Source organism: Saccopteryx leptura, chromosome 4 (genome assembly GCF_036850995.1).
Source record: "Saccopteryx leptura isolate mSacLep1 chromosome 4, mSacLep1_pri_phased_curated, whole genome shotgun sequence".
In the NCBI taxonomy this organism is placed as follows: domain Eukaryota; kingdom Metazoa; phylum Chordata; class Mammalia; order Chiroptera; family Emballonuridae; genus Saccopteryx; species Saccopteryx leptura.
In genome coordinates this window covers 108,047,030-108,072,328 of record NC_089506.1, presented here as the reverse complement: position 1 = coordinate 108,072,328, position 25,299 = coordinate 108,047,030, and the positions used below count along the sequence as shown (strand labels likewise).

The 25,299-nt window shown below is 39.6% G+C and overlaps 1 protein-coding gene across 1 annotated transcript in view; it reads right to left on the bottom strand.

Moving 5' to 3' along the window:
• Positions 1 to 25,299, bottom strand: part of LOC136404219 (phosphatidylinositol 3,4,5-trisphosphate 3-phosphatase TPTE2-like) — a 48,114-nt gene that overhangs the window by 12,948 nt on the left and 9,867 nt on the right. The window contains exons 7-12 of the mRNA XM_066383619.1: positions 21,810 to 21,870; positions 20,942 to 21,023; positions 20,747 to 20,835; positions 8,744 to 8,805; positions 6,405 to 6,485; positions 3,792 to 3,897 (exon numbers count right to left, since the gene is read on the bottom strand). Coding sequence (XP_066239716.1) covers positions 3,792 to 3,897; positions 6,405 to 6,485; positions 8,744 to 8,805; positions 20,747 to 20,835; positions 20,942 to 21,023; positions 21,810 to 21,870 — 481 coding nt within the window. The remainder of the gene's footprint in view (positions 1 to 3,791; positions 3,898 to 6,404; positions 6,486 to 8,743; positions 8,806 to 20,746; positions 20,836 to 20,941; positions 21,024 to 21,809; positions 21,871 to 25,299) is intronic.

Here is a 25,299-nt window from a genome sequence, read left to right as displayed (position 1 = left end):
CTCACTCATCCCACACCTATTTCTTCTCCACTCCCAAATAGATAACTACTGTTATTAATTTCTTGTTTTATTCATATGCCATCAAATATACAGAACCCATCCCAGGTTTTAAAAACACATATGTACACAAATATGAATACATATTTATCTCTCCTGTTTACTGTACAGAAATTGTTGCATACTATAGCACTGTCCTGTACCTTGCATTTTTAAAACACGTCAAAAGTTGTTTAACTCATTTATTAAGAAAGAAACAGTACGATGTTATAGCTAGCTCTAAGTGCAGCACATTTATAGGCAGATAAGGAATGGTGAAATGAATTTACAAATAGACACAAGTGGGTTGAAAATCAGTTGCATTCCACTGGACACTACTAATTTGCCTTTTTTTTTTTTTGTATTTTTCTGAAGTAAGAAGCGGGGGTGGGTGGATGGGTGGGTGAGAGGCAGACAGACAGACTCCTGCATGCGCCTGATCAGGATCCACCCGACATGCCCACCAGGGGGCGATGCTTGCCCCTCTGGGTTATTGCTCTGCTGCAATCAGAGCCATTCTAGCGCCTGGGCCTTTGCTCCAATGGAGCCTTGGCTGTGGGAGGGGAAGAGAGAGATAGAAAGAAAGAAGAGGGGGAAGGGTAGAGAAGCAGATGGGTGCTTCTCCTGTATGCCCTGGCTGGGAATCAAACCTAGAACTTCCAAACACCAGGCCAACACTCTACCACTGAGCCAAATGGCCAGGGCCAATTTGTATTTCTATGTACAAAAATTATGTGCATGATTATCAGTTTTCTACCACTTACAGAATTGTAGAACAGCTCAAAGACGTGACCAGTGGGGTCAACCCAGAAGGGTGCCCTCAACACTGCCTATTTCAAAGTCTTCCACATGTTTCTCTTCCCACCCCCTTTCTGCCGTGGTCATAGCAATCTCAAAGGAGGGATATTCTTATTCCAAAAGAATGCCAATGCCATTAGGTTTGGCCTGAGTATTTTTATGGGTGCAGCAAGAACTTCAACTTACCCTGTAGGTCTTTTTACATTGGCTCTGTAAGCCTAGACCCCCATTACATTGAACAGCTGTGGTGGCCACAACACTCTACCTGGAAGTCTTTGAGTAACTGCAACCTGGACTTGTAAAATCCTCTATTTCCTGTTAGTCTGACAGTAGGAAACCAAACCCATGACCCTCTTCATTTGCTTTCACCCGAGTACTTACAAATGTGGGTGAGCTCTGCTGTTCTCCACTTCTGTGCCTTACATTTTAATTAAACTGTCTCCACAGAGTTTGAATAAAACTCAAAATAGTAAGAGAGAAGTTACAGTGATAGGATATGATAGCAGATTCAGACAGCGAATGAAATTCTGGAACTTATTAAAAACACTTTTAAGCTTAGGATTTAGAGAAACTGTTCCTGTTTTCATTGTTCATATTAGAGAAATGCATTAAAAGTCCATTAGACTAAATGCCCGTTTGCCTGACTGGAATAGTTTAATATGCATAGAATTTTGTATAGACACTGTTATTTCCATTATTAACAAAGAGGCAGAGTATAAATTCAGGTACAACATGGGTTCTCACACTACTAAGTTGGTTTTATATTTGGGCTATATTTCTGATTGGAAGAAACTGCTCCAACAGCCACCTCTGTTGCCTTCCTCACTGCAGAACCAAGCAGTCCAGCTTGATTTGCAGGGGGAGCAAGGTACTGGTGTCCCCTACTTTCTACCACCTGCTGGACAGCCTGCCTCATCCCTGAGGAGGCCTGACAGAGCTGGGATTCCACGAGGCTCCCGTACAACTCTGTCCCTACATAATTCCCATACACCCCGTGACTCTGTCATGATGGTCTTTGTAGAGGAATGCCATCTACAAAGCCTTTTCACAAACAGCTGTTCATATATACAAGTTGTATATAAATCCAAAATAGGCTGTGTTTCATGGGTCTGCCTGAACAGTGCTTATTTAGAAATCTAGACCAAAATTTCCCACCCAGGCAATGCTACTGAGTTGAAATTGTTTTCAGAAGCCAGAAACCTGTGTAATCTGTTTTTGGTAATCTATTAAAATTCTTCACCACCAACAACTGGTGGTGATTTGGGTGTGTGTGTGGGTGTGGGGGGGTGTAAATAAAGTATTTTTTAAAGTATTTTATATTTTGACTACCAATTTTAATTCATTTTCTGACTTTGTAGTTTTATTTATTTTTAAAGGATTCTTTTATTTCTGAAAAATTGAATGAAATGTTAAAAAACAGATGTTTAGATCTAATTTTTATGTGACTCCTCAAAAGGCTGAACACACTAGGCTGTCTGGGTGGATGCCAACTCCCAGGCATCAAAATGCTCCTGAGAAGCCAGCACTCCACCCTCCCGTGGCCCACGGCCTGGCTGCTGTCTCGTGGGCCTGCAAGCTCCGCCCCGAGTCGCCCCTCTGAGGGGAGAATGAGGTACAAACCTAACAGCATCCCTTCCATGCGGACAGGTCCCTGCTTTCCCACTTGCCCTCAGGGTGAGCTGTACAGGGATGCACAGTGGGTGACCGAGAAATATGGACATGAGATTTGAGGCCAGCTTCCTCTCTACACCTCCTATCTTTTCTTTCCCAGAGATGGACGATCGGATGGATTTTCCGGCTTCCCTGGGTGACGAATCTATTAAAATCTTTTGAAGTTTATAAGGACTTTTATTCCTGGTAATAACTGGTAACAGCTAGGGAACTGAAAGAGTCCCGGTTTTTCCCAGTTCTTCCTGTATTTATGTAGATCCAGGTAAAGAAGACCTAAGTGGTGAGCTCTAGAAAGCTTTACTTTGCTGGACAGGCCCAGCCTCTGTCTGCCTCTGACACTATGGTCAGCTCTTTATCTATATACTGATTCCTTTCCTCTGCTGACCACCCAGGGATTTCTTAAGGGCAAAGAAACACTAGCCCGAGTCTGGGTCCAAAGCAATTACTTGGTAGTTATTTGTAAAAAAAAAAAAATTGTGACAATCAAATTCATTAGTAGTTCAGGTATTTAAGCATCTCAATGGAGCTGCTGAAGGTGAAGGAGCTACATACAGGTGGAGGAGGAGGGAAAGGGAGACTGGGGTGCTGAGCAGAGGCGGATTAAGGTCGGCTGAGGCCCTGGGCACAGAAGAAAATATTGGGCCCCTTAAAAAAAGAGAGAGAGACAGAGAAAATAAAAATACATGTTAATCATATGTTTAAGTAAATAAATAATATTTTGTACTATTAATGTTAAAATTGCACATATGAAACCAAACTTGGTATCATTAAAAAAAGTGTCAAGTTGGGGTTTTGCGGGGCACCTCAGAAGTCAGGCCCATGGCGCATGCCCGGTGTGCCCGCCATTAAATCTGCCTCTGGATGAGGGAGGAAAGGTCTCTGAAAGGTGGTGATGTAAGAAAGGGATGTCCCTGCCAAGACAAACTTGGTCTAGAGGTAAGGATGAGCAGGAAGTGGTCTCCAGGACTCACAGGTCCTTCTCTCCTCAGTCAGAGGTTCTACTTTGAAAAGCTCTACCCCCAGATATCAGTGAGAACATGAGAAGAGGGAAGGAGATGGAGCACCCCAGTGTAATGATGGTAAAGAGATGACATCTAAGGGTCAGTATACAGCCACAGCACCACTGGGCTGGTAGCAATCCCGGGCGGGGTTCATGTGTGAGGATATGAAACAAGGCAGCTCCGGGTTTGGGGTTGTCTGTGTGTACAACTATAAGCAAAATTCTCCTAAATTGTAAGAACATTGGCCCCACTACCCAATCTTCCAATAATACATAGAGCACTTACCCTGAATTGAATAAATCACAAATTTTTTTATCGTAAGTAATTTTCTTGGAGGGAGAGTCAAGTTATAGATATTTTTCACGTCTGCAAAATATCCAACATATCTATTCTGAGAAGAAAAAAAAAAGCTTTAAGTGGAGATGAAAAGTCTAAAGTCAACATGTCTGTGTTTTCTTTTCACACAGAATTTAAGGGGAGAAATTAAGTAAGGACACGTTAATTGGTTGCCATTCTGTAACTATGGATTTTTGCGAATGCTGCCCGATGACTGAATAGCTACCTTAGAAAAAAGTGCTCTGGGGAGATAACAAGAAAGGGGCCAGGTGTCGCTGACAGGCTGCTGTGACTAAGAGTGCCGTGGATGAGAACCAACAAAACCGCTACATCTCAGCAGGACGCAGTTCACCACTGCCTGGAACAAGCCTCTCTGAGGAAGGAAGTTCAGCTGTGGCCGAGTACAAGGAAAGGGTGTAGCTTGGTGGCGAGTAGCCTCCTGGGCCTGCAAGGGTGGGCACGTGGAGAACTCAGTGGAAAGCCCTCCGTAGGCTGCGGGGCTCCCTGTCCTCTTGTCCCTGCCAGCTAGCGTTTCTTCACTTTCCACTTCCCCAGCTCCCATTTTGCAAGGCAACTCTGGGCAGTCTCTTAGAGTAAGGCATGCTGCTCACTCTGCTTAAAGAGTTCTGGCACTGAATCAACTGGACCAAGAAGTTCACCGACTCCTTGCCACCCATTGGAAGAGTTAATAAAGTTAACTGATATACTCTCCACCAGAAAGGGCCAGTAAAGAAAGAGGCTCATGCAAGTTCTTAACTCAGGGGTGGGTGAAATGTCGTCCATATAGGATGGCCCGCAGTGCAGGGTCCAAACGTGACAGTATCTGGGAATGACCACCTCATGCAGAAGGCTCGCTCCTGGGGCCTTGCCAACACAACTCCTGACACCAAGGCCCTGCATTGGGTCAGAAGAGTTTCTGCTGTAGCTAGACTGTGCCAGTTCTGGACCGAAGTTACAGAAACTATGCAGAGATGCAGAGGAAATGGGGAAGGGAAGACGTACAAGGAGAGTCCTTGAAGGTTATAGCTAACCCCCCTGCCCCCGCCCCCACGCGCCCCTGGCTCGTGACAGTGACTGTCCTTCTTCCCTGTAAGACTCAAACAGAGCAGGGCTCTCGTGCCACTGTGCTGGCTCTCTTCCTTCTCCTGCCGCCCCAAAAACAGGGCCCACAGCAGGAGTTCATGCGGCCGACATATATTTAGCAGGCACTTGCTCCAAACAGAAGAGGTGCTATATGGGGTACTTTGGGACACCAGGGTAGAAAGATGAGTAAGATATGGGCTTTGCCTGCAAAAGCAATAGAAGAGTCACCATTTCAAATAGCTAGAGAATAATGTAAATTAAAGTAGTCCCGAAAAGAAACACCAAAGGCTAGAGGACCTGAAAGAGCAGGGATTCCTTCAGGCTGGGAAGGAACTGGGGCTCCAGGAAGGGCCCACATGAGCAATGGCACGAGGGTGTAAAGTGCGGACAGGTTACAGCTAGTGACATTGGTGCAGTAACCAAAACACTCCCAGCAAACAAAAGTCCTGGGCTCTGCGGCTTCCCAGCTGAAGTTTACCATTCAAAGTAGAACTAATGCTTATCCTTCTCAAATGGTTCCAAAAAATTCAAGAGGAGGGAAGACTCCCAAGCACATTTTACATAACCAGCATTATTCTCATTCCAAAGAAAGAGAAAGACATGACAAAGAAAAAATTATAGGCCAACGTCCCTGGTGAACATTGATGCTAAAAATTCTCAACAAAATATTATCAAACTGAATCCAGCAATACATGAAAGGATCATACACCATGATTAGAAACAATATATGCACCCTATGTTCACTGCAGTGTTATTTACCACAGCCAAGGTTTGGAAGCAGTCCACGTGTCCATCAGTAGATGAGCGAATAGAAAAGCTATGATACATTATAAAATGGAATACTACTCAGCCATAAAGATGAGGGCAATCTTACCCTTTGCAACAGCATGGATTGACTGGAAAAGCATTACGCTAAGTGAAATAAACCAGCCACAGAAAGACAAGTACCATATGATTTCATTCATGTGTGGAATCTAATGAACAAAATTAACTAACAAGCAACATAGAGATAGACTCATAGAGAACAGGCTGACAGCTGTTGCTGGGTGTGGGGGAGTGACTGGGTGAAGGAGAGATAGGGATTGAGCAAAAAGAAAAGAAAAGAAGAGAGAGAGAGAGAGAGAAAACACATGGACGCAGACAACAGTGTGATGATTGCAAGGCGGGGGAAGGTAGAGTTTATTGGAGATAAATGGTGATGGGTAGAGACTTGACTTGGCAAAGGGAAAAAATAAATAAAATAAAAACCTGAAGTAAACTGGGAAACTGTGCTCAGGGGAGAAGCCTATGGCTACCTTGCAAAGCTCAGGCTGCAATGGAGGTGCTGCCCTTGGCCTCTGGGAGGGACCCTGGCATGTCACAGGGCACCCACGGGCTGCTGCCTGACCACTAAGGGAGAAATCTAAACTAAAACCAAATGACAGATGTTGCTCTTAACCCACTTCCCCAGAGGACCCCTTTTTTAATAAGAAAAGTTACCTGAGAAGGAGTTTCTACTCCCTGAAATTTAGTACTGGAGGTTTTGTCTGTTCGTCGTTTTCCAAAATAATGAAGGCTGCCCTGTAGAAATAGGGACAATGCAATCATGGCTCATCTACACTTGCCTCTCCTGTCTAGGGCATTCTTAAAGTTTCTAAGTGGACATACTTTCCAGAGTCAGCAGTCCTTGGGCAGAGGCTACCCAAATGAGGAAATTAACCAAGCCACATTGAGGTCAGCACTCATTCAAAGATTCATAAAGACGTGTGATTTTAGAGCTGGAAAGACCTTAGATCAGATCACCTGGTTTGTCTTACTACGTTTCCACTTTACATATGGAGAAGACTGAGACCCCCAAAACCTAAGTGATCTGTCCTGGAGATGGAGGCAGCCACAGAGGGACAGCCCAAGCCAGGCTCTCAGCCCAAGGCTCCAGGAAGATGGCTTTCAAACTCTTTATTGAAAAAGCTGCAATCCACATTAATAAAGTTAGGAGATGCACATGCACGCGTGCGCGTGCGCGCGCACACACACACATACACACACTCACACTCACACAACTAAAACAAAATTTTACAAAATAACATTTACCTTTTATATTTCCTAATCTATTCCATAAGATGCACTTTTTTTTCTCCCAAAAGTGGAGGGGGAAATGCTCATGCATATTATGGAGCAAAAAATACGGTATTTTATTAAATATTAACTCTCCTCAAACAGTGATTTTCAACTTTTTTCATCTCACGGCACACATAAACTAAGTACTAAAATTCTGTGTCACACCGAAGAATATTGTATATGTTTTGCCGATCTGACAAAAAAATTAGGTATAATTTTGATTCTTTCACACCAGATGGCTTTTGTTGTGTGGCTGTTGACCTGTTTTTATTTGAAAATCTAAGGGAAAAGAGGTCAGTGCTCCTGACTAAATAGTCAGGTATTGCATGTTTTAAAAATTCTTGCAGCTAAAAAATAGAAATATTAAATATTTTAAAATTTTAAAAAAATTCTTGCGGCACACCGGTTGAAAATTGCTGTCCTAGAACATACATTTTCATAACCTGTGCTTCTCAAATTAGAAAAAAAGGTGATGATGGAATTAGAGTGTTGGACATTGTGCATAACCCACAGCTTCTCTCTCTCACTCTTTTTTTTTTTTTTTTTTGTATTTTTCTGAAGTGAGAGGTGGGGAGGCAGAAACAGACTCCGGCATGTGCCTGTCCAGGATCCACCTGGCAAGCCCACCAGGGGGCGATATTCTGCCTATCTGGGGCATTGCCCTGTTGCAAGCAGAGCCATTCTAGTGCCTGAGGTAGAGACAGTGGAGCTGTCCTCAGATCCTGGGCCAACTCTGCTCCAGTAGAGCCTTGGCTGTGGGAGGGGAAGAGAGAGATAGAAAGAAAGGAGAGGGGGAGGGGTGGAGAAGCAGATGGGTGCTTCTCCTGTGTGCCCTGGCCGGGAATTGAACCAGGAACTTCCACACACCGGGCTGACACTCTGCCACTGAGCCAACCTGCCAGGGCCTCCCACAGCTTCTCTTAACTCGACTGTAGGCTAAATGAGGAGCAGAGCTATTGAGTGTGTGTCCTGTATATGGTTAGCTTCTCAGCAAGATCATGGCAGAAAAAAGACTGATAACCCTGATTTAAGAAGTAGAAACAGCCCACTCTGTCTTCTTAGAAATGTCCAAAGGGCACAGAACTCACAGAGATTGACTATGCAAATATAACACTGGGGAGAGACTTTGTTCTGTGTTGTTAAGCACCACCTCTTATCTACCTAGCACTTCTGAGGGTCAAGGTCCTTTAGAAAACTTACCTAATCAATCTTCATATTTTCTTGTGTGAAAGGAGGAAGTCCCATAATTGGTCAGAGTAGGGTCACATTGAAACAGGTGAAGCATCTTGATTGCTGAACTCTTTTGCACTTGCATAACTCAACCTTTCTAACCTCATCTTAATCTTGCCCTTGTTGGGTCTTGTCTTTATTTAAAATGTTGATATTGTATATACATCATAGATTTTTTGCATTAATTTTGATATTGCACTAGAATATTATTTATATTAACTGTGAGCATTTTGGCAGTCTTTTACATTTATGCCCAAGGTTGAGTGTCTCACTGACTTCACCCTAGTCCTGGCCCAGAGTAAGAGTTATCTTGATCAGCTATAACTAACGCAAGTCAAACAAAGAAATGCGAAAGAGGTTTTCTAATAGCCTCTCCAATTACAATTTCATTAAGTACCATGACTCAAAGAATCATCCTATCCTACCAGTGACATTTCAGAACTAGCAGATTCAGTCAGCATAAGATAAGTGTGTAATAAGATCTTTCCTACCTCTGCAGTCCTGAATATTTCAAGGGCAATAAGGCAGGCACAAACCATAGTTCCAGTTCTTCCTAGAAAAGAAAATAAGTTAGCTCATGACCATTGTTCATGGTAGTATATGGTATAAAAATGCTCTCAGAAATATTCAGAGGTCATTTTGAATTGATTTTCTTTCATTCTTTCATTCAAGCACTTTTCATTGAAAGTGCTTGATAAGAAAATTGCAAGTCAGAAATAGTTGAAGCTGTGTCATTGCTCTGAGGTTCCCAGGACTTCTTCCTACCATGTACATACACACACCTATGCTCGTGTGTACTGTTCTTGAGTTGCTACTACTGGGACTGCAGTCATTGGCAGAGGCAACCAGCTCTGCTCTAGGACTCTGACACTAAAGGGTTACTCGTCAATTAGGAACTAAATACATACCCTGTTTTTCTAACATCAATAAAAGAACATGGTTAGAACACAAAATGCCAACCAGCATTTGCAATACCCATTATTCCTTCCATTTTAGTTAAAGTTTGTATGTTACAAAATATCTATAAAAGTAGAGAACAGAATAAGGAACCCTCATATACCTGGTCCTAAGATTCTATAATTATCATATTATATTGTTGTGTACTTGTTTAATTTTTCTCTCTTCTTTTTTCCATTCTTCCCTCTCTCCCTCCTCCATCTTTCTCCCTCCCCCACCCCACCAAAGCATTTTAAAACAAATACTTGATCGCCTAACCAGGAGGTGGCGCAGTAGATAGAGCGTCAAACTGGGATGCAGAGGACCCAGGTTCGAAACATGAGATCACCAGTTTGAGCACAGGCTCACCAGCTTGAGCCCAAGGTTGCTGGCTTGAAAAAGGGGTCACTCGCTCTGCTGTAGCCCCCTGGTCAAGGCACATATGAGAATACAATCAATGAATAACTAAGGTGCCACAGCAAAGAACTGATGGTTCTCATCTCTCTCCCTTCCTGTCTGTCTCTGTCACAAAAAATAAAAAATAAAAATAAAACAAATCCTTGATTTCATGTCATTTTATCCTCAAAGCCCCTTATGTTTTATTCTAATTTACATTTTTGACCTGCCATACAAAATCTGAGTTAAAAAATATGTTGCTTTTTTATGTCTACAATATCGGTGGTAGCTCTTGTCTTACCAGTATATGTTGAACTTATTTTATATAATTCCAAACTTATCCTTTTACCTTAAGATGCACTCTATTTTCTAGTCTATCCTTTTTAAATGTACTACTAAACTTACTTTGCCAACCGTAGTTTGAAAATCACTGTTCTAAGTCAAGTACTTCCAAAGAGGACTTTGTACCACCCCATGCTATGATAAATAAAAGCTCCTTACAAACTGGCTTTCAGTTGTGTGTAGATCGTTAATGTTTCAGTTTTGGAGGACATCTCTGGGTCTCTGTAATCCTGGTGTCGTCCCCGTGAAAACACTTTTGCAGATTTGTATTCTTGTGGCTATGGATAATACAACTGCAGACACAGTAAATGCCCTCTCATCTAGTCACATCAGGTATAGCAGAGAATCATAAAAATGATATTGCTGGCCCTGACCAGTTGACTCAGTAGTAGAGTGTTGACCTGGCGTGTGAAAGTCCTGGGTTCAATTCCTGGTGAGGGCACACAGGAGAGGCAACTATCTGCTTCTCTACCCCTTCTCCTCCCCCTAACTTCCCTCCACCCTACCCCCACAGCCAGTGGCTCAATGGATTCAAGCACGTAGACCCCAGGTGCTGAGAATGGCTCTATTGAGCCTCTGCCTCATGCACTAAAAACAGCTCAGTGGTGAGGATTGGCCCCAGATGGGCAGAGGATCAGCCCCAGACAGGGGTTGCCTGGTGGATCCCGGCCGGGGTGCATATGGGAGTCTGCCTCTGTATCTCACCCCCTCCTCTCACTTAAAAAAAAAGATATTGCGTATTTTCACTTAAAACTTAAATGTATATTTATTCACTGAACTTCTCCTATTGGACAAAAGTTTTGGAATTCTTTCTTGGAAAGGCCAGACCCATAGCATAAACCATGGCATCATCTATAATTTCTAGTTTCAGATTCTTGAAAGCAATCTAGGTGCAGAACCTTCCAGATTTCACTACTGGAATTTTTCTCCCAATGTTTTACCTTAGTCTTACTTGCAATTAATCCAGGTGCAATTTTGGTTGTAGCTACTCAATTTCATTTAATTTTCTTGAAACATTTAACTTAGGTTTTATAAAACTATACCTTTTTCAAAATCTACATGATACTTGATTATCTGACGTAAGTATAATAATAAGGAGAACAGGCAGACACTGGTAGAAGCACAAACACATAGGCTTACTAAAGAGAAGCTTACTAGCTGCCATTTGTTAACATGTTAATAGACACCAACAGGTGAGTTTACAAAGGGAATGGAGAGCATCATGTAATCCAGCAAGTTGGTTAGATGGGAGTCGGTAGAGAGCTTTTGTCATCCTGAGGTCTAAAGAAGCATCTTGCACCTCTAAATGTAATGCAATTCTTGGCTTTCATAATAATAACTAAAATTCTGGTAATGCTTTAAAGATCTCATATAGTCTTTCCAACAACTCTGTGAGATAAATAACCCAGCATGAGAAAGGAGAAACTGAGGTTTTGCAAGTTTAAGAAACTTTCACATAGTCAGGTAGCAAAACATCTTAATGCCAGCTTATATGATGTTTCACAGCAATCCTTAAGCTTTACTTTCTCAGGCTATGTCCATTACCCCTGCCTGCTATGTAGAATTTACACGCTCAATTCTTGAATCAGTAAGCAAAGCCACTGAGCTGATTTTCCAGACACGAAGAGTGATAAGTGTATGTGTATAAGTTGCATGTATCACCATCTAATACATACCATTTTTTCTTTGTAAACAATAGACTGTGGTCTCCATGGGAGAAGTGCATATGTCTGCTCAGTACACTGTCATATACCCTGCATCAAGACAGTACCTGGCGTTCAATACATGAATGAATGAACATATCTGCCCTTTCAATTTATCATGACATCCAGTCCCACAACAATCCTTTTTCTCATTATTCTTTTTTACTTCCTCACCCACCTAGGTGCACAATGAACAATATCACTATTGGCTTTACCAGTACTGAATAACACTGTTTCCCTTGCTTCTGGGCCTTTGACTGTATCCACTCTGTCAAAGCCTAACACTTGGGTTAATTTGGGCACCCACTTTCTTCATTCCTACACCAGAAAGATAAAGCCACCACATATACACAGACACCAGAGGTGCAGATAACTACTGGAGAAAAAACACACAACTTTTCATATCGGTAATAACATCAATTAATAGTACAACATGTAAGCTGGGCCTTCAATGCAGCCAAGACGCGTCCATATGTTGTTTTCAGTTTCTTGTCCAAGTTCTCGTGGAATCTAGTTAAAATTTTCCCTATATTCAACCCAACCACCTTCCCTCTGACTCTGTCTGTCTTCTATTTCTTTCTTTACAGAGGCGAGACCTCCCTTAACTTGTTGCTTCCCTGAGTCCCCCCTGTAGGCTTCCCATGGTTACATCTATCCTTACCCCTTCCCTTGAATCTCACATGGAAGGAGTTTCACCTCTTTAAAAAAAAAAATAAAAAAAAATTTTTTTTCCTGATTTTAGAGAGAGAGAGGGAGGAGAAAAATGAGAAGCATTAACTCATAGTTGTTTCACTTTAGTTGTTCATTGACTGCTTCTCATATGTTCCTTGACCAGGGGGCTCAAGCCAGTGTAACCTTGGGCTCAAACCAGCCACTTTGTGCTTCAAGCCAGTGACCTTTGGGCTCAAGGCAGTGCCCTTCGGGTCATGTTGATGATCCCACGATCTAGCCAGCAACCTTGTGTTTAAGCTGGCAAGCCCACACTCAAGCCAGTGACCTCGGGGTTTTGAACTGAAAACCTCAGCATTCTAGGTAAAAAAGTTCTATCCACCATGCCACCACCGGTCAGGCAGGAGCTTCTCCTCCTTAATCCAGCCAGATACTCCACTTGGGCTCTGGATCACATCCCCTTCTCTTGATCAGTGTCTTGACTTTATCAGTCTTCATTTTTCTGCTTCAGTCTCTCTCTCTCTCTCTCTAATTCCTTTCCCTTGGTAAATAAACATAGGTCCCCTCACTCTATCTTATAAAAAACACTATCAGTCCCAAATGCTTGAACAACTAATTTTTCTCTGTTTTTTCACAGTAAGCTTTTTATTTTATTTTTTTTTTTTTTATAGAGACAGAGAGAGAGTCAGAGAGAGGGACAGACAGACAGGAACAGAGAGAGATGAGAAGCATCAACATCAGTTTTTCGTTGGAAAAAAAACACCACGGGCCTTCAGCAGACCAAGGAACCCCTTGCTCGAGCCAGCAACCTTGGGTCCAAACTGGTGAGCTTTATACTCAAACCAGATGAGCCTGCGCTCAAGCTGGAGACCTCAGGGTCTTAAACCTGGGTCTTCTGTATCCCAGTCCGACGCTCTATCCACTGCACCACCGCTGGTCAGGTGCATAGCCAAGCTTTTTGAATCCCTAGTCTACACTTGATATTGCCATTTCCTCCTCAGTGATTCTGATACCTACCATTTATTCACTGTTTACTATGTATCACATGTTCTACTATACATTTTAATATGCATTAACTCATCTTAGTTTTATAATAATCCTTAAAGGCAGGTATTACAATTCCCATTTTACAGATGGGAAAACTGCAGCTTAGAATGATTCCAAGTGGTTTAAAAATAGTCTTAAGATCCAAATCAGGGACAATTTAATATTAATAATCCCGCTATGTCATAATAATATACAAACTTTGAAGAACACTGTTCTACAGCATTTTTAAGTTTATTATGGCTTTTCAGTTTTATCTCAAAATTCTATCTTACAGATGTTACTATTTATCTCTTGAAAGTAGATTTCACAGTTGATATGTATAAATTTATGAAATCAATCAATCAATTTATATATCTTAGTTCTGAGCTCTTTTGTGTCTTTTTCCAGACACCTACAGGCTTGCTTGACTGCCCTGTTTTCTTCAGTATTTCTTTACTGTAACTGGGTCACTGTTTTTGGAGTTTCCTTTGTTGGAATTTATATTTTCTTCATTTCAGATATTTTGGTATTTATCTGGCAAACTTGGTAAGGAAGTTTCTCTTCCACCATTTTTTTTATAAGTGAAAACTGTTTATTCTAGTAAATAAAAAATTCTAAAGACTTTGCCTATAAGTGTCCTGATAATATTAAATGGCCACGATTTGCATTAGAGTTTAGTAAATCTAACAAAGATGATTAAGTTAAAAAGACTATTTATAACTCAAGATGGTGGTTTGAACACCAAAGGTAGATTGGAAAAACCCCAACCTACTCTTATTGATCAATGTTATCCTGTTAAAATTTAATTTTCTAAATAAAACGTTTTTTAAAAAAAATAATAAAGTTATTAAAAGGCAAAAAAAGAAAAAGGAAAAGAAAAACCCCAACCTCCATATCAAATACATGGAAATGATGGAGAAAGAAACATGGCTCAACTAAAAAAAAAGGCAAGAAAGACTCAGAGGATCAGAAATGGGGAGAGGAACCAAACTGGTAAGTAGCAGTCAAAGTCAAGAAACTCAAAATAAACTATTATAAGGAAAAAAGGGATGATATAATCCACAGAATGCAGGAAAGGAGATAAAAAGAAGCACAGAAAAATTGTGACAAATATAAAAGACATAATTGAATGCCATAAATAAGTCCAAATATGTCTACAATCATAATAAATACATTAAAAATGTAGATTCTGATATTGTATTTTTTAATAATACAAATACATGCTCTTTCAAGAGACTTAAACCAAAATGATACAGAAAGATCGAATGCAAAATGATGAAAAATTTATAACACAACTTCCAATCAAGGTGCCAGAGCAGGTAAAAGCTGTGTTCACATCCTCCCATAATTACATTAAAATTACAACTATAGACCAATCACCCTGAAGAATCATCTGAAGACAACCTGAACAGAACTTCTCTAACTAAGGATATAAAGAAAAAGCCACGTCAAGATTAGTAACAAGGATGGAAATGAGAAACAGATTGGTCCCACACTCACGTGTAGTGTTTGAGAATTGGGAAATGTACTTTAGCTGTAGAGCTACTGAAGAGCAAGGAGTTGCAGCCCTATACCAGGTTCTTGGCCTGGAGCATCAGTACCAAGAGAAGAAGTCCCCACAATATCTGCCTGTGAAAAGCAGCAGGGTTTCCATCCAGATGAGATGGAGGGCTGCTGGAAACCCAAGCTTTCTCTTAAAGGGCCCAAGCACAGACTCACTCTCCCACAAACACTCATCCTAAGCCCCAGAAAAGGGACAACAGCTTGAAAAGTGCCAGTGACATATATGTAGGAACTGAATTGTGTGGCTTCAGGGAGAGGACCAGAAGAGACTGAAGTGATAGCAGCTGCCATTGTTCTTGTTTTGAACCTGCCTCCCACACAGCATGCCAGCAGAGGTAGGCACCAAATCTGAAACCACTTGAATCTGGTGAATACTCTTGCCCCACCTTGGTGACTCCTTCACAACACCCAATTTACACACTGTCTGAGCTCTTTCAGTGGCTAACCTTCATGGGAAGCCAGCCTGCGCCAGCACTGCAGACTTATCTGAAGACTCTCAGAAGTCTACAGGCCCCAGGCAGGTAGAAGCTGGCCTTGGCATACCTCTTGCTGAGTATGCCTCTAGCTGAGTGGTCCCAGGACCAGCACCAGTAGCAGCTGACCTTGGTTCACAGTGTGGCCTCTCCTCTTATGCTGTACAACTATAAACAATCTGCAAGATATGAATAAATTCCTAGAAACATACTATTCTCCCAAGACTGAATCAGGAAGAAACAGAAAGTCTGAACAGATTGATAACTGCTAATAAAATCGAATCAGTAATAAAAAAAAACACCCAACAGACCCTGGCTGGATGGCTCAGTGGTAGAGCGTCGGCCTGGCATGCAGGAGTCCCAGGTTCAATTCCTGGCCAGGGCACACAGGAGAAGCGCCCATCTGCTTCTCCACCCCTCCCCCCTCCTTCCTCTCTGTCTCTCTCTTCCCCTCCCGCAGCCGAGGCTCCATTGGAGCAAAGTTGGCCCGGGTGCTGAGGATGGCTCCATGGCCTCTGCCTTGGGTGCTAGAATGGCTTTGGTTGCAGCAGAGCAACACCCCAGATGGGCAGAGCATTGCCCCCTTGTGGGCATGCCGGGTGGATCTTGGTCGGGCACATGCGGGAGTCTGTCAGACTGCCTCCCCATTTCCAATTTCAGAAAAATACAAAAAACCCACAAACAAACAAAAAAGAACACCCAACAAAGAAAAGCCCTGGATCAGATGGCCTCATAAGTGGACTTTACCAACCATTCAAAAGAAGAATTAATGTATTCTTTTCTAACTAGTCCAAAATATTGAAGAGGGAGAAGGCTCCTGAACTCATTTTACAAGACCAGTTTTACCTTGATATCAAAATCAGACAGAAAAATACAAAAAATTAAAATTACAGGCTAATATCCCTGATGTACATAGACCAAAAATCCAAACCAAACTATTAGCAAACTAAATTCAGCAATACAATAAAAAAGTCACATGCCATGATCAAGTGGAGTTTATTTCCAAGATGCAAGGTTGGTTTAATATTCACAAATCAATTAATGCTATATGCCACATAAACAAAGTGAAGGATCAAAATCATATGAACATATCAATAAATGCAGAAAAATCTAACATCCAAGTATGATAAGAACCCTAAGAAAAGGCCATAAATAAAAAAACTCACAGCTAACATTATATTAAATGGCGAAAAGCTGAGAAATTTTTTTCTTTCTATTTTAATTTTATCTTTTTCAATTACAGTTGACTTTCCCCATGCACCTTTTGTCTTTGCTGATTCAGGTGTATGTATACCCTCTTATTGTAATAAGTCATAGGCATAACTATGACTACAGGCTGAGTCCTATGAGCGTTCTGGAAAATCACCGAATCTGGCAGATGTGTCTTGGGGACCTCTGATACAGATGGTGGCAGAAGTGTGATTTACTGAATAACCTTGGCTCACTGAAGTGTGGCGAAAGCACTGTTTGTGAAAATAAAGGAAGAAGGAATGAGTATGACAAAAGTGTGATGCGTTTGTGAGAGGTCAAAGGTATCTGTGGAATTGAACATGATAGACCCAACTACGTGAGAGTCGTCTTGCTGGCTCTCCTGCCAGTCTGGCCGGGCTGGCTGAACTGAGGAAAACGTGCCATGCAGGGGATGGCATTAGTTTTTATTTCCTCCTCTAGGTAGAAGGAGAGAGGACTCAAACATGCCTAAAGGTTAGCTTTCAGTGGGCCCCCAATGCTAAAAGTTTGCATTTCTCTTTTTGCTACACTGGACAAAAATGGTTAAATCAGTTCCAGGGTGAAGCAAAGTTTTAATTAAAAAGTGGAGGAAGAAATTAAAGGTAAAAAAACTCTCTAGCTATTACTGAGCAATCATATCCGTTGGTGTTTCTCAAACTTCAATAGCATATAACTCATCTGTGGATCTAATTAAAATGCAGATTCTGATGCAGTAGGTCGGAAGTGATCATGACGTTTTGCTCCACTAACTGGCTCCTAGTTGGTGCCCATGCTGCTGGCTAATAGACCATCCTCTGACTCTAGATCACTGTCTCAGAACCAACACAAAGAAAAATCAGTCATAAAATATGGCTGAAACTCTTAGATACTAGCTAATTTAAAATATAATTTAAAAATAATCCTGATTTTTTTAAAAAAAATTACTTCTACATAATCTCTGTGTTTAAAAAATTGTGGGATATTTGAAATTACTTAAACAAACTAATAGAATCATCATAAATTATTCAAAACTAAAGAAAAACAAAAGCAGCACCTATAAAATAATTGCAAGTTAGCTAAAGCAGTATTAACAGGAAAATACATACTTTAAATGTATAGATAATAAAGTTTAAAAATTACAATTTGATTAGCAAAATTTTTCATTCAAGAAAGTAGTAAAAGAAAACAAGTACTGTATACTCAAAACAAGTAGAAAAAATGATGTACATATTAAAGCAGAAATAAATGAAACATAAGTTAAAATAGAATGCTTAATAACATTAACCATCAGGGTATTTACCAAGAAACAAATATAAAATCTCTTATAAAACTGATTTTACAAGCCCTGACTGGTAGGCTCAGTGGTAGAGCATCTGCCCAGTGTGTGGACGTTCTAGGTTCAATTCCTTCCTGGTCAGGGCGCAAAGGAGAAGTGCCCATCTGTTTCTCCACCTCTCTACCTCTCCCCCTCTCCCTCTCTCTCCTTTTCTTCTCTCCTCCTGCAGCCATGGCTCAGTTGGAGCAACTTGGCCCCGGGCTCTGAGGATAGCTCCATGGCCTCTGCCTCAGATGCTTAAAAAAAAAAAAAAAAATGGCTCTGGTTCCAACAGAACCAGGGCCCCAGATGGGCAGAGCATCCTTCCTAGTGGGCTTGCTGGTCAGGGTGCCATGTGGGAGTCTGTCTCTGCCTTCCCATCCTCTCACTAAATTAAAAAACAACAACAAAATAAAAAAAAATACCCCCCCAAAAAACACCTCCTGATTTTATAAAGGGAGACACAGATATTAGAAATAAAAATGAGGGCAAAATTACAAACATAATAGAAATATAAAAACACTGCAAGAACACTTTGTGTCATCATTTTAAAACTTAAATTTAAAAATTCAGATAAAAATTTTACTCTACAAGGGAAAACCTGAATAGAACAATAACATTGCATTAAAAATTATATTTAATTTCTCATCACCACCCCCCAAAAGGACAAGATGAGATTTCTACCAAATCCATAAGGAAGGAATAATTTCTGTCTCTTATAATTTCTTAAAAACAGTAAACAAAAGAATATTCCCCAACTCATTTAATAACACTAGTATAATTGATCCTCAAAATGCACAAATATAAGGAAAGATAACTTTATACTACTCTCATTTGTGAATATAGATGCTAAAAATGAATTTTATATCTTCAGAGTGAATCCAGCAATATAAAAAAATATATATCATAGAGTACCATTTTTCTCAGGAATGCAAGGATCATCTTATATCAGAAATCTATATTAATGCAATCTATCATATTCAAAGATTAAAAGATATACCTTGCAATCATCTCAAAAAGTACAGGAGAAAGCATTCACTAAATTTCAGTATATATTCATAATTTGAAAAATAAAGAAAAACTAAGAAATTTCCTTAACTTGATTTGATGAAAGGAATCTACCAAAAGTTACCAAGTACATTGTATTATCTATTAAATATTGATAGTACTTCCTTTAAAGCCAAAAACTACAGAAAAATTTACACTATTCATTGCTTCTATTTAACACTGTATCAAAGGGCTTTGTCAGTGTGTTAACATAAGTAGAAGAAACAAAATGTGGAGGGATAAAAACAGAAGAGACAAATATTCATTATTTTCAGAATAAAAAAATCCAATTAAATCTGTAGACTAACTCCTAAAACTAATAAAGGAGTTCAGGAAGATTACTAGATACAAGGTCAACATAAAAATTAAAAAAAAAATCAATAGCTAAATAAATCTTTAGGGTAATTACTAAAGTTTTAGAAAATGAGTATATGACTTCCAAGCTAATGATAGTGAGTGAGAAAAAGGACTTACATTGTAAAAAAAATCAATCAAACCAAAATAAAATGACATTAAGTATATAGAAGATTTGAATAACACAATTAACCAATGACCTAATGGGTGTATTTAGAACACTGTTCATATCAATGCACAATAAATACTCTTTTCAAGTATACAGAAAACATTTGATAAAATTGACTAAATTCTGGGCCATAAAACTAGTCTAAACAAATTTCAGAGAACTAACAGAATACAAAGTGTTCTCTCTAACTATAATGCAATACACCTGGAAATCAATAACTAAAAGATAATTTAAAAATTCTCATATGTTTGAAAATAAAAGTACATTCCTATGTAACCCATGGGCAAGAGAAACAAATACAGTTGAAATTAGAAAATATTTTTAACTAAATAATAACAAAAACATATAAAAATGTATGGAATGTAGTTAAAGCAGTTCTAAAATTTATAGCTTTAAATGTTAAACAGAAAAGAGAAAGGTTAAAAATCTATGAGTTAATCACTCAATTCAGCCCTGGTGGTTGGCTCAGTGGATAGAGTGTCAGTGGGGCATATGGATGTCCCAGGTTCAATTCCCAGTCAGGACACACAAGAGAAGTAACCATCTGTTTCTCTCCCCCTCTCTCTTCCCCTTCTTTCCCTTTCGTCCTCCCACAGCCAGTGGTTCCATTGGTTCCAGCATCAGCCCAGGGCACTGAGGATAGCTTGGTTGGTCTAAGTGCATCAGCCTCAGCACTAAAATAGCTCAGTTGTCAAGCAATGGAGCACCAACCCAGATGGGCAGAGCATCACCCTTAGGGGGTTTGCTGGGTGGATCCTGGTTGGGGTACATGCAAGAGTCTGTCTCTCTGCCTCCCCTCCTCTCACTTAATAATAATAAAAAATTTGCCCTTACTGAAACCAACTTCTTTGTATCATTATACTATAAATATTTCAGATAGTTTTTGGTTTATGAAATAGCATTGCTATTGGCTCCTTTAACCTTAAAGGGGTCTTACAAAGTTGAAGAAAAATCTTAAATAAAATTAAAGTGCTCTGACCGTTTCTAAAGTTAAACACAGTTTTTATTTTGACTGATAACTTTGGTAAATCAAAAATGGAAAAACCCAAATAGTCAATAATGAAGAAAAAATATGCTCAATCTTCTTTAATTTTTTTATGCCTGTTTTCTTTCCTTCTTTCCTTTTTGTCTACATCCCTCTTTCATTGTTTTCCTTTAATTTTGAAGCCAATATTTTAAAATGTTAACAAATATTAATACTGATTAATAGCAGTGTGTACCTTGTTCTTGTACTTTAATATATTTTTCTAATTTCTTTAGAAAAAGAGAAATAAAAAGAAACGTGTTTTTACCTTTGCCTCCTTTACAGTGAATCACCAGGATGTTTTTTTCATCTCGAGCCATCCAATCCTGTGCTTCTTTGGAAAACTCCACCATTTCACTGATTTCAAATGTAAGATTTTTTAGTTGAATTAAAAGACTTTCCAAAATAATCACGCCCAATGTATTTAGCTCTGTTTTAACAGCCAACTTGGCATAACTCTTACCTCAGAGTGGGGACATTGTGATCATCAATCATGATTCGATGGACTCTATAATGGAAATACTTAGGATCATAAGCTCTTTCACCTAAAATAAATGATACATAGGTCATATCTCTATACCTAACATAGTAAATTGTCAAGCTATGAGTAAGTTATACTTTTCTATTAGAAATTTCTCAGTTGCCTTTAGAGGACTTTCTGACTGGCTCCTGCTACACTGAAAGAAGCTTAAGGGTCTCAAAAACATAAGGGGAGTAGTGGTTTGTCCATCTTGAGTAACTTAAGTCCAACTTATTTTGATTTGTTTAATAGGCCTTACTTTTTATTTTCTTGCAGACTACTTACTAATATTATGCTAGGGTAGACACCACAGAATAGAAGCAAATGTGGCCAACAAAAATACTTGTCTCCTGAAAATGTCTAATAAACAGGAAGAGGAAAAATCAAGAGAGACAGAGTAGTAAGTTGGAATGTAATGTTTTCTACAGGGTTTTGTTTTACTTTGTATAGAGCCCTACTCTCCTCACACCCCACTCCTAGTGGGTTCAAGAATGCATTTGTTGAATTGTCTGTCTTCAATACACAAACTGGCAGGAAAAACAGAAATATTTTCCTAAACCTAATATCACTAGAGTAGATCCTTCCTAACACAGTTCTACCTCCACTCCAGCTTCCTGCCTGCTACACAGGGCATTTGTGTGGGTGAGCTATCTTTTCTTACCAAATAGGGCCAGCACAAGATGAAGATTTCTCAACTCACTTCCCACCATTACCAAATACTTATTAAATAAAATGTAAAAATGAATCATCTTCTTATGTACAGTGATCTGTTTTCTATCTGTAGGAGCAAAGTATCTAGTCATGTACCTACTGCAAAGATTGTAGACTTGATAGTGGTTTCGATGCTTGGTATCCAGGAACTGCACAACTTCCTAAGAAAGGGGAACACATGTCACATGTCTTACATATATCCACATGGCACCAACACACCCATTTTCTAGGAGTAACCTAAAATGGTTATTTCCTTTCATTCACTTGTCCTTTACTTAGCACCTTATATGGGGGAATCAGGAAATATGAGGTTATGTACATTCCAAGAAATATCTAACCCACTGATCGTTTTCAAATATCCCACAAAGTTGTGCTTGACCACTCTGACTGGTCTCTACTATAGATACATATTGCTTAAGCTACCAGAAAAGGAAATTAGATGGTTAACTAGCAGTAAGTAAATTTGTTTCAAATCATTAATTCACAGTAATATATGGTTCTTATATATTATATATATAGATCTAAATCTGAATTGACATTTATTTTATTATTTATTTAGTTATTTTGTATTTTTTCAAAGTGAGAAGCAGTGAGTGGGGCAGGGGGTGGGAGGCAGACAGACAGACTACTGCAAGCACCCAGCCGGGATCCACCCAGCATGCCCACAAGGGTCAATACTCGGTCCCTCTGGGGCGTTGCTCCGCTGTAATCGGAGCCATTCTAGTGCCTGAGGCAGAGGCCATGGAGCCATCCTCAGCGCCCGGGTCAACTTTGGTCCACTGGAGCCCTAGCTGCGGGAGGGGAAGAGAGAGACAGAGAAAAAGGAGAGGGGAAGGAGTGGAGAAGCAGATGGGCGCTTCTCCTGTGTGCCCTGGCTGGGAATTTAACCTGGGACTTCCACATGCTGGGCTGATGCTCTACACCTGAACCAACTGGCAAGGGTGAAGTTTCTTTTATTTTTTATTTTTTTGTCTTTTAATAATTTTCTTTAATTTTTCAGTAACAATTGTCATACAATATTATATTAGTTTTAAGTGTACAACCTAGTGATTGGACATTATACAAGTGATCATCCTGATAACTCTTGTGCCCATCTGACACCATACCTCTTTATTACAATATTATTGACTATATTACCTATGCCATTGTTTTTCAACCACTGGTTTGCAGACTGGTCTTCCAGAAATTTCGTGCCAGTCAGGAAAGAGTTAACCACCCTGATGTTGAATGAAGATTATAGATTCAGTGACCTTAGTCAAGTTCACTTATGCTCTAGGTGATTTCTGTCTTAGTGGTCACCTGAATAATTCTCCTGTTTTCACTGGTCCCAAGTGTAAAAAGGTTGAAGCCACTGACCTATCCTGTACTTTACTTCCCCATGACAATTCTGTAATTTGTACTTCTAAATCACTTAACCATTTTCACCCACCCCTTCAACACTTCTCCCATCTGGCAATGGTCAAAATGTTTTCTGTAGCTATAAGTCTGTTTCTAAATCAACATGTCCTTTACATAATTATCTGGATATTAAAATCTTCTTAAACATTATTTAAATAAATAAATGCAAAAACAGGTATAATTATTTGTATATGCAAGATAAAAAAGATAAACACAATATAGTAAATTTTAGGTAAGTGGTGGTAATATGGAGACTTTTTTGGCTCCTTCATGATTTCTGCTTTCCTAAAATGAATATGTAAGTGTGTACATGTATATACATATAATGTGTATATGTGTATAACTTTTAAAATAATAAATAATAAATAAATAGTGATTTATTTTTATTTATTGATTTTAGTGAAAGAGGAGGAGAGAGAGACAGGAACATCAATCTGTTCCTGTATGTGCCCTGACTGGGTATTGAACCAGAAACCTCTGTGCTTCAGAGTGATGCTCTAACCAATTGAGCTATTTGGCCAGGGCAACAGTGATTATTTTTTAAAATACAGTTACGATGACCACATTAATATATGTCAGAAAACTTATCCATCTGAAACACACATGCATGTGTCTCTATGCAACAAAAACAACTATCAAATGGTTCAAAAATTGATTATTAGAGTAACCCTCAGAGCAATGTCTACTGCTGGCCCTACCCTGTTAAACTCAGCACCACAGGGAGAAGGAAGTGCTGCTCATAGCTGAGATCTTCAGAACATGTCTCTTTGGAGTCTCTTGTCTCTGATGGGTGCTGAGTGGTTTGGCTGGTTGTGAAGCAGGGCGGAGATGAAGTGCTTGACCTCCTCCTGCAGACTTAGCCAGCTTCACCCTCACCGATGAACCTTTTGATGTTCTCCCAAGCCCTGGTGGCTCTGCTCTCCTGAGCTTCCTCATACAGAGGGCATAGCTGGATGCATCCAACCTGAACCTGAGGCTTGCCCCTCCTGGGGGTGCTACAGTTGGATACTCTGACAAAGATTTAGTGGTATGGCTCTAGAGTAGGGGTCACATTGTCCTCATTGAGTGCCTGACCACAGGGTCCCCAAGTTGGGGACCTGCTGATTTCTCAACAGAAACATTTCAGGCCAGAAAGGATGTGTATAAAATATTCAAAATGATGAAAAGCAAGGATTTATAACCAAGGCTGCTTTATCCAGCAAGGCTATTGAAGGCAAGTAAAGAGCTCCCCAAACAAACAAACAAATGAACAAACAAAGCTAAAGGAGTTCATTATCACCAAACCAGTATTGCAAGAAGGAAATATATAGAGAGAGAGAACTATAAGTATAAAGAATAAAATGGCAATAAATAAGTACGTACCGATAACCTTAAAAGTAAACAGAGTAAATACTCCAATCAAAAGATAGTTGATGGGTAAGAAAACATGACCTGTATATATACTGTCTACAAAGATCTATCTTAGAAAAAAGATAAACACAGACTAAAAGTGAAGGGATGGAAAAAAATATTCCATGTAAATGGAAACAAAAAAATAAGGTGGGGTAGCAATACTTTTATATCAGACAAAGTAGACTTCAAAACGAAGTTCTGTAATGAGACAAAGAAGGTCACTACATAATACCAATGGGATCAATCCAACAAGAGGCTATAACCTTTGTAAACATTTATGTACCCAACATAGGAGCACCTAAACATATAAAGAAAATCTTCATGGACATTAAAGGGGAAATCGACAGCAACAGAGTCACAGTAGGGAGTTTTAACACATGGATAATCTTCCAGACAAGAAATCAACAAGACAACAATGACCTTAAATGACACACCAAATTGGATGGAGTTAATTGATATTTACAGAACATTTAATCCCAAAGCAGCAGAACATACATTCTTCTCAATAATACATTGAACATTTTCAAAGATAGACCATATGTTAGGGCACAAAATGAGTTTTACCAAATTTAAGAAGATTGAAATTAAGTATCCTTTCTGACCACATGATATGAAACTAAAAATAAGTTACAGGTCTCTAACAAACAATCTGACTTTACACCTAAAGGAACTAAAAAAGAACAAACAGAATTTAATAAGTGAAAGGAAAAGAATTATAGAAATCAGAGGAGACATGAACAAAATAAAGTTTCTTTAAATCAATGAAACTAAGAGCTGGTTCTTTGAAAGGATAAAGTGGA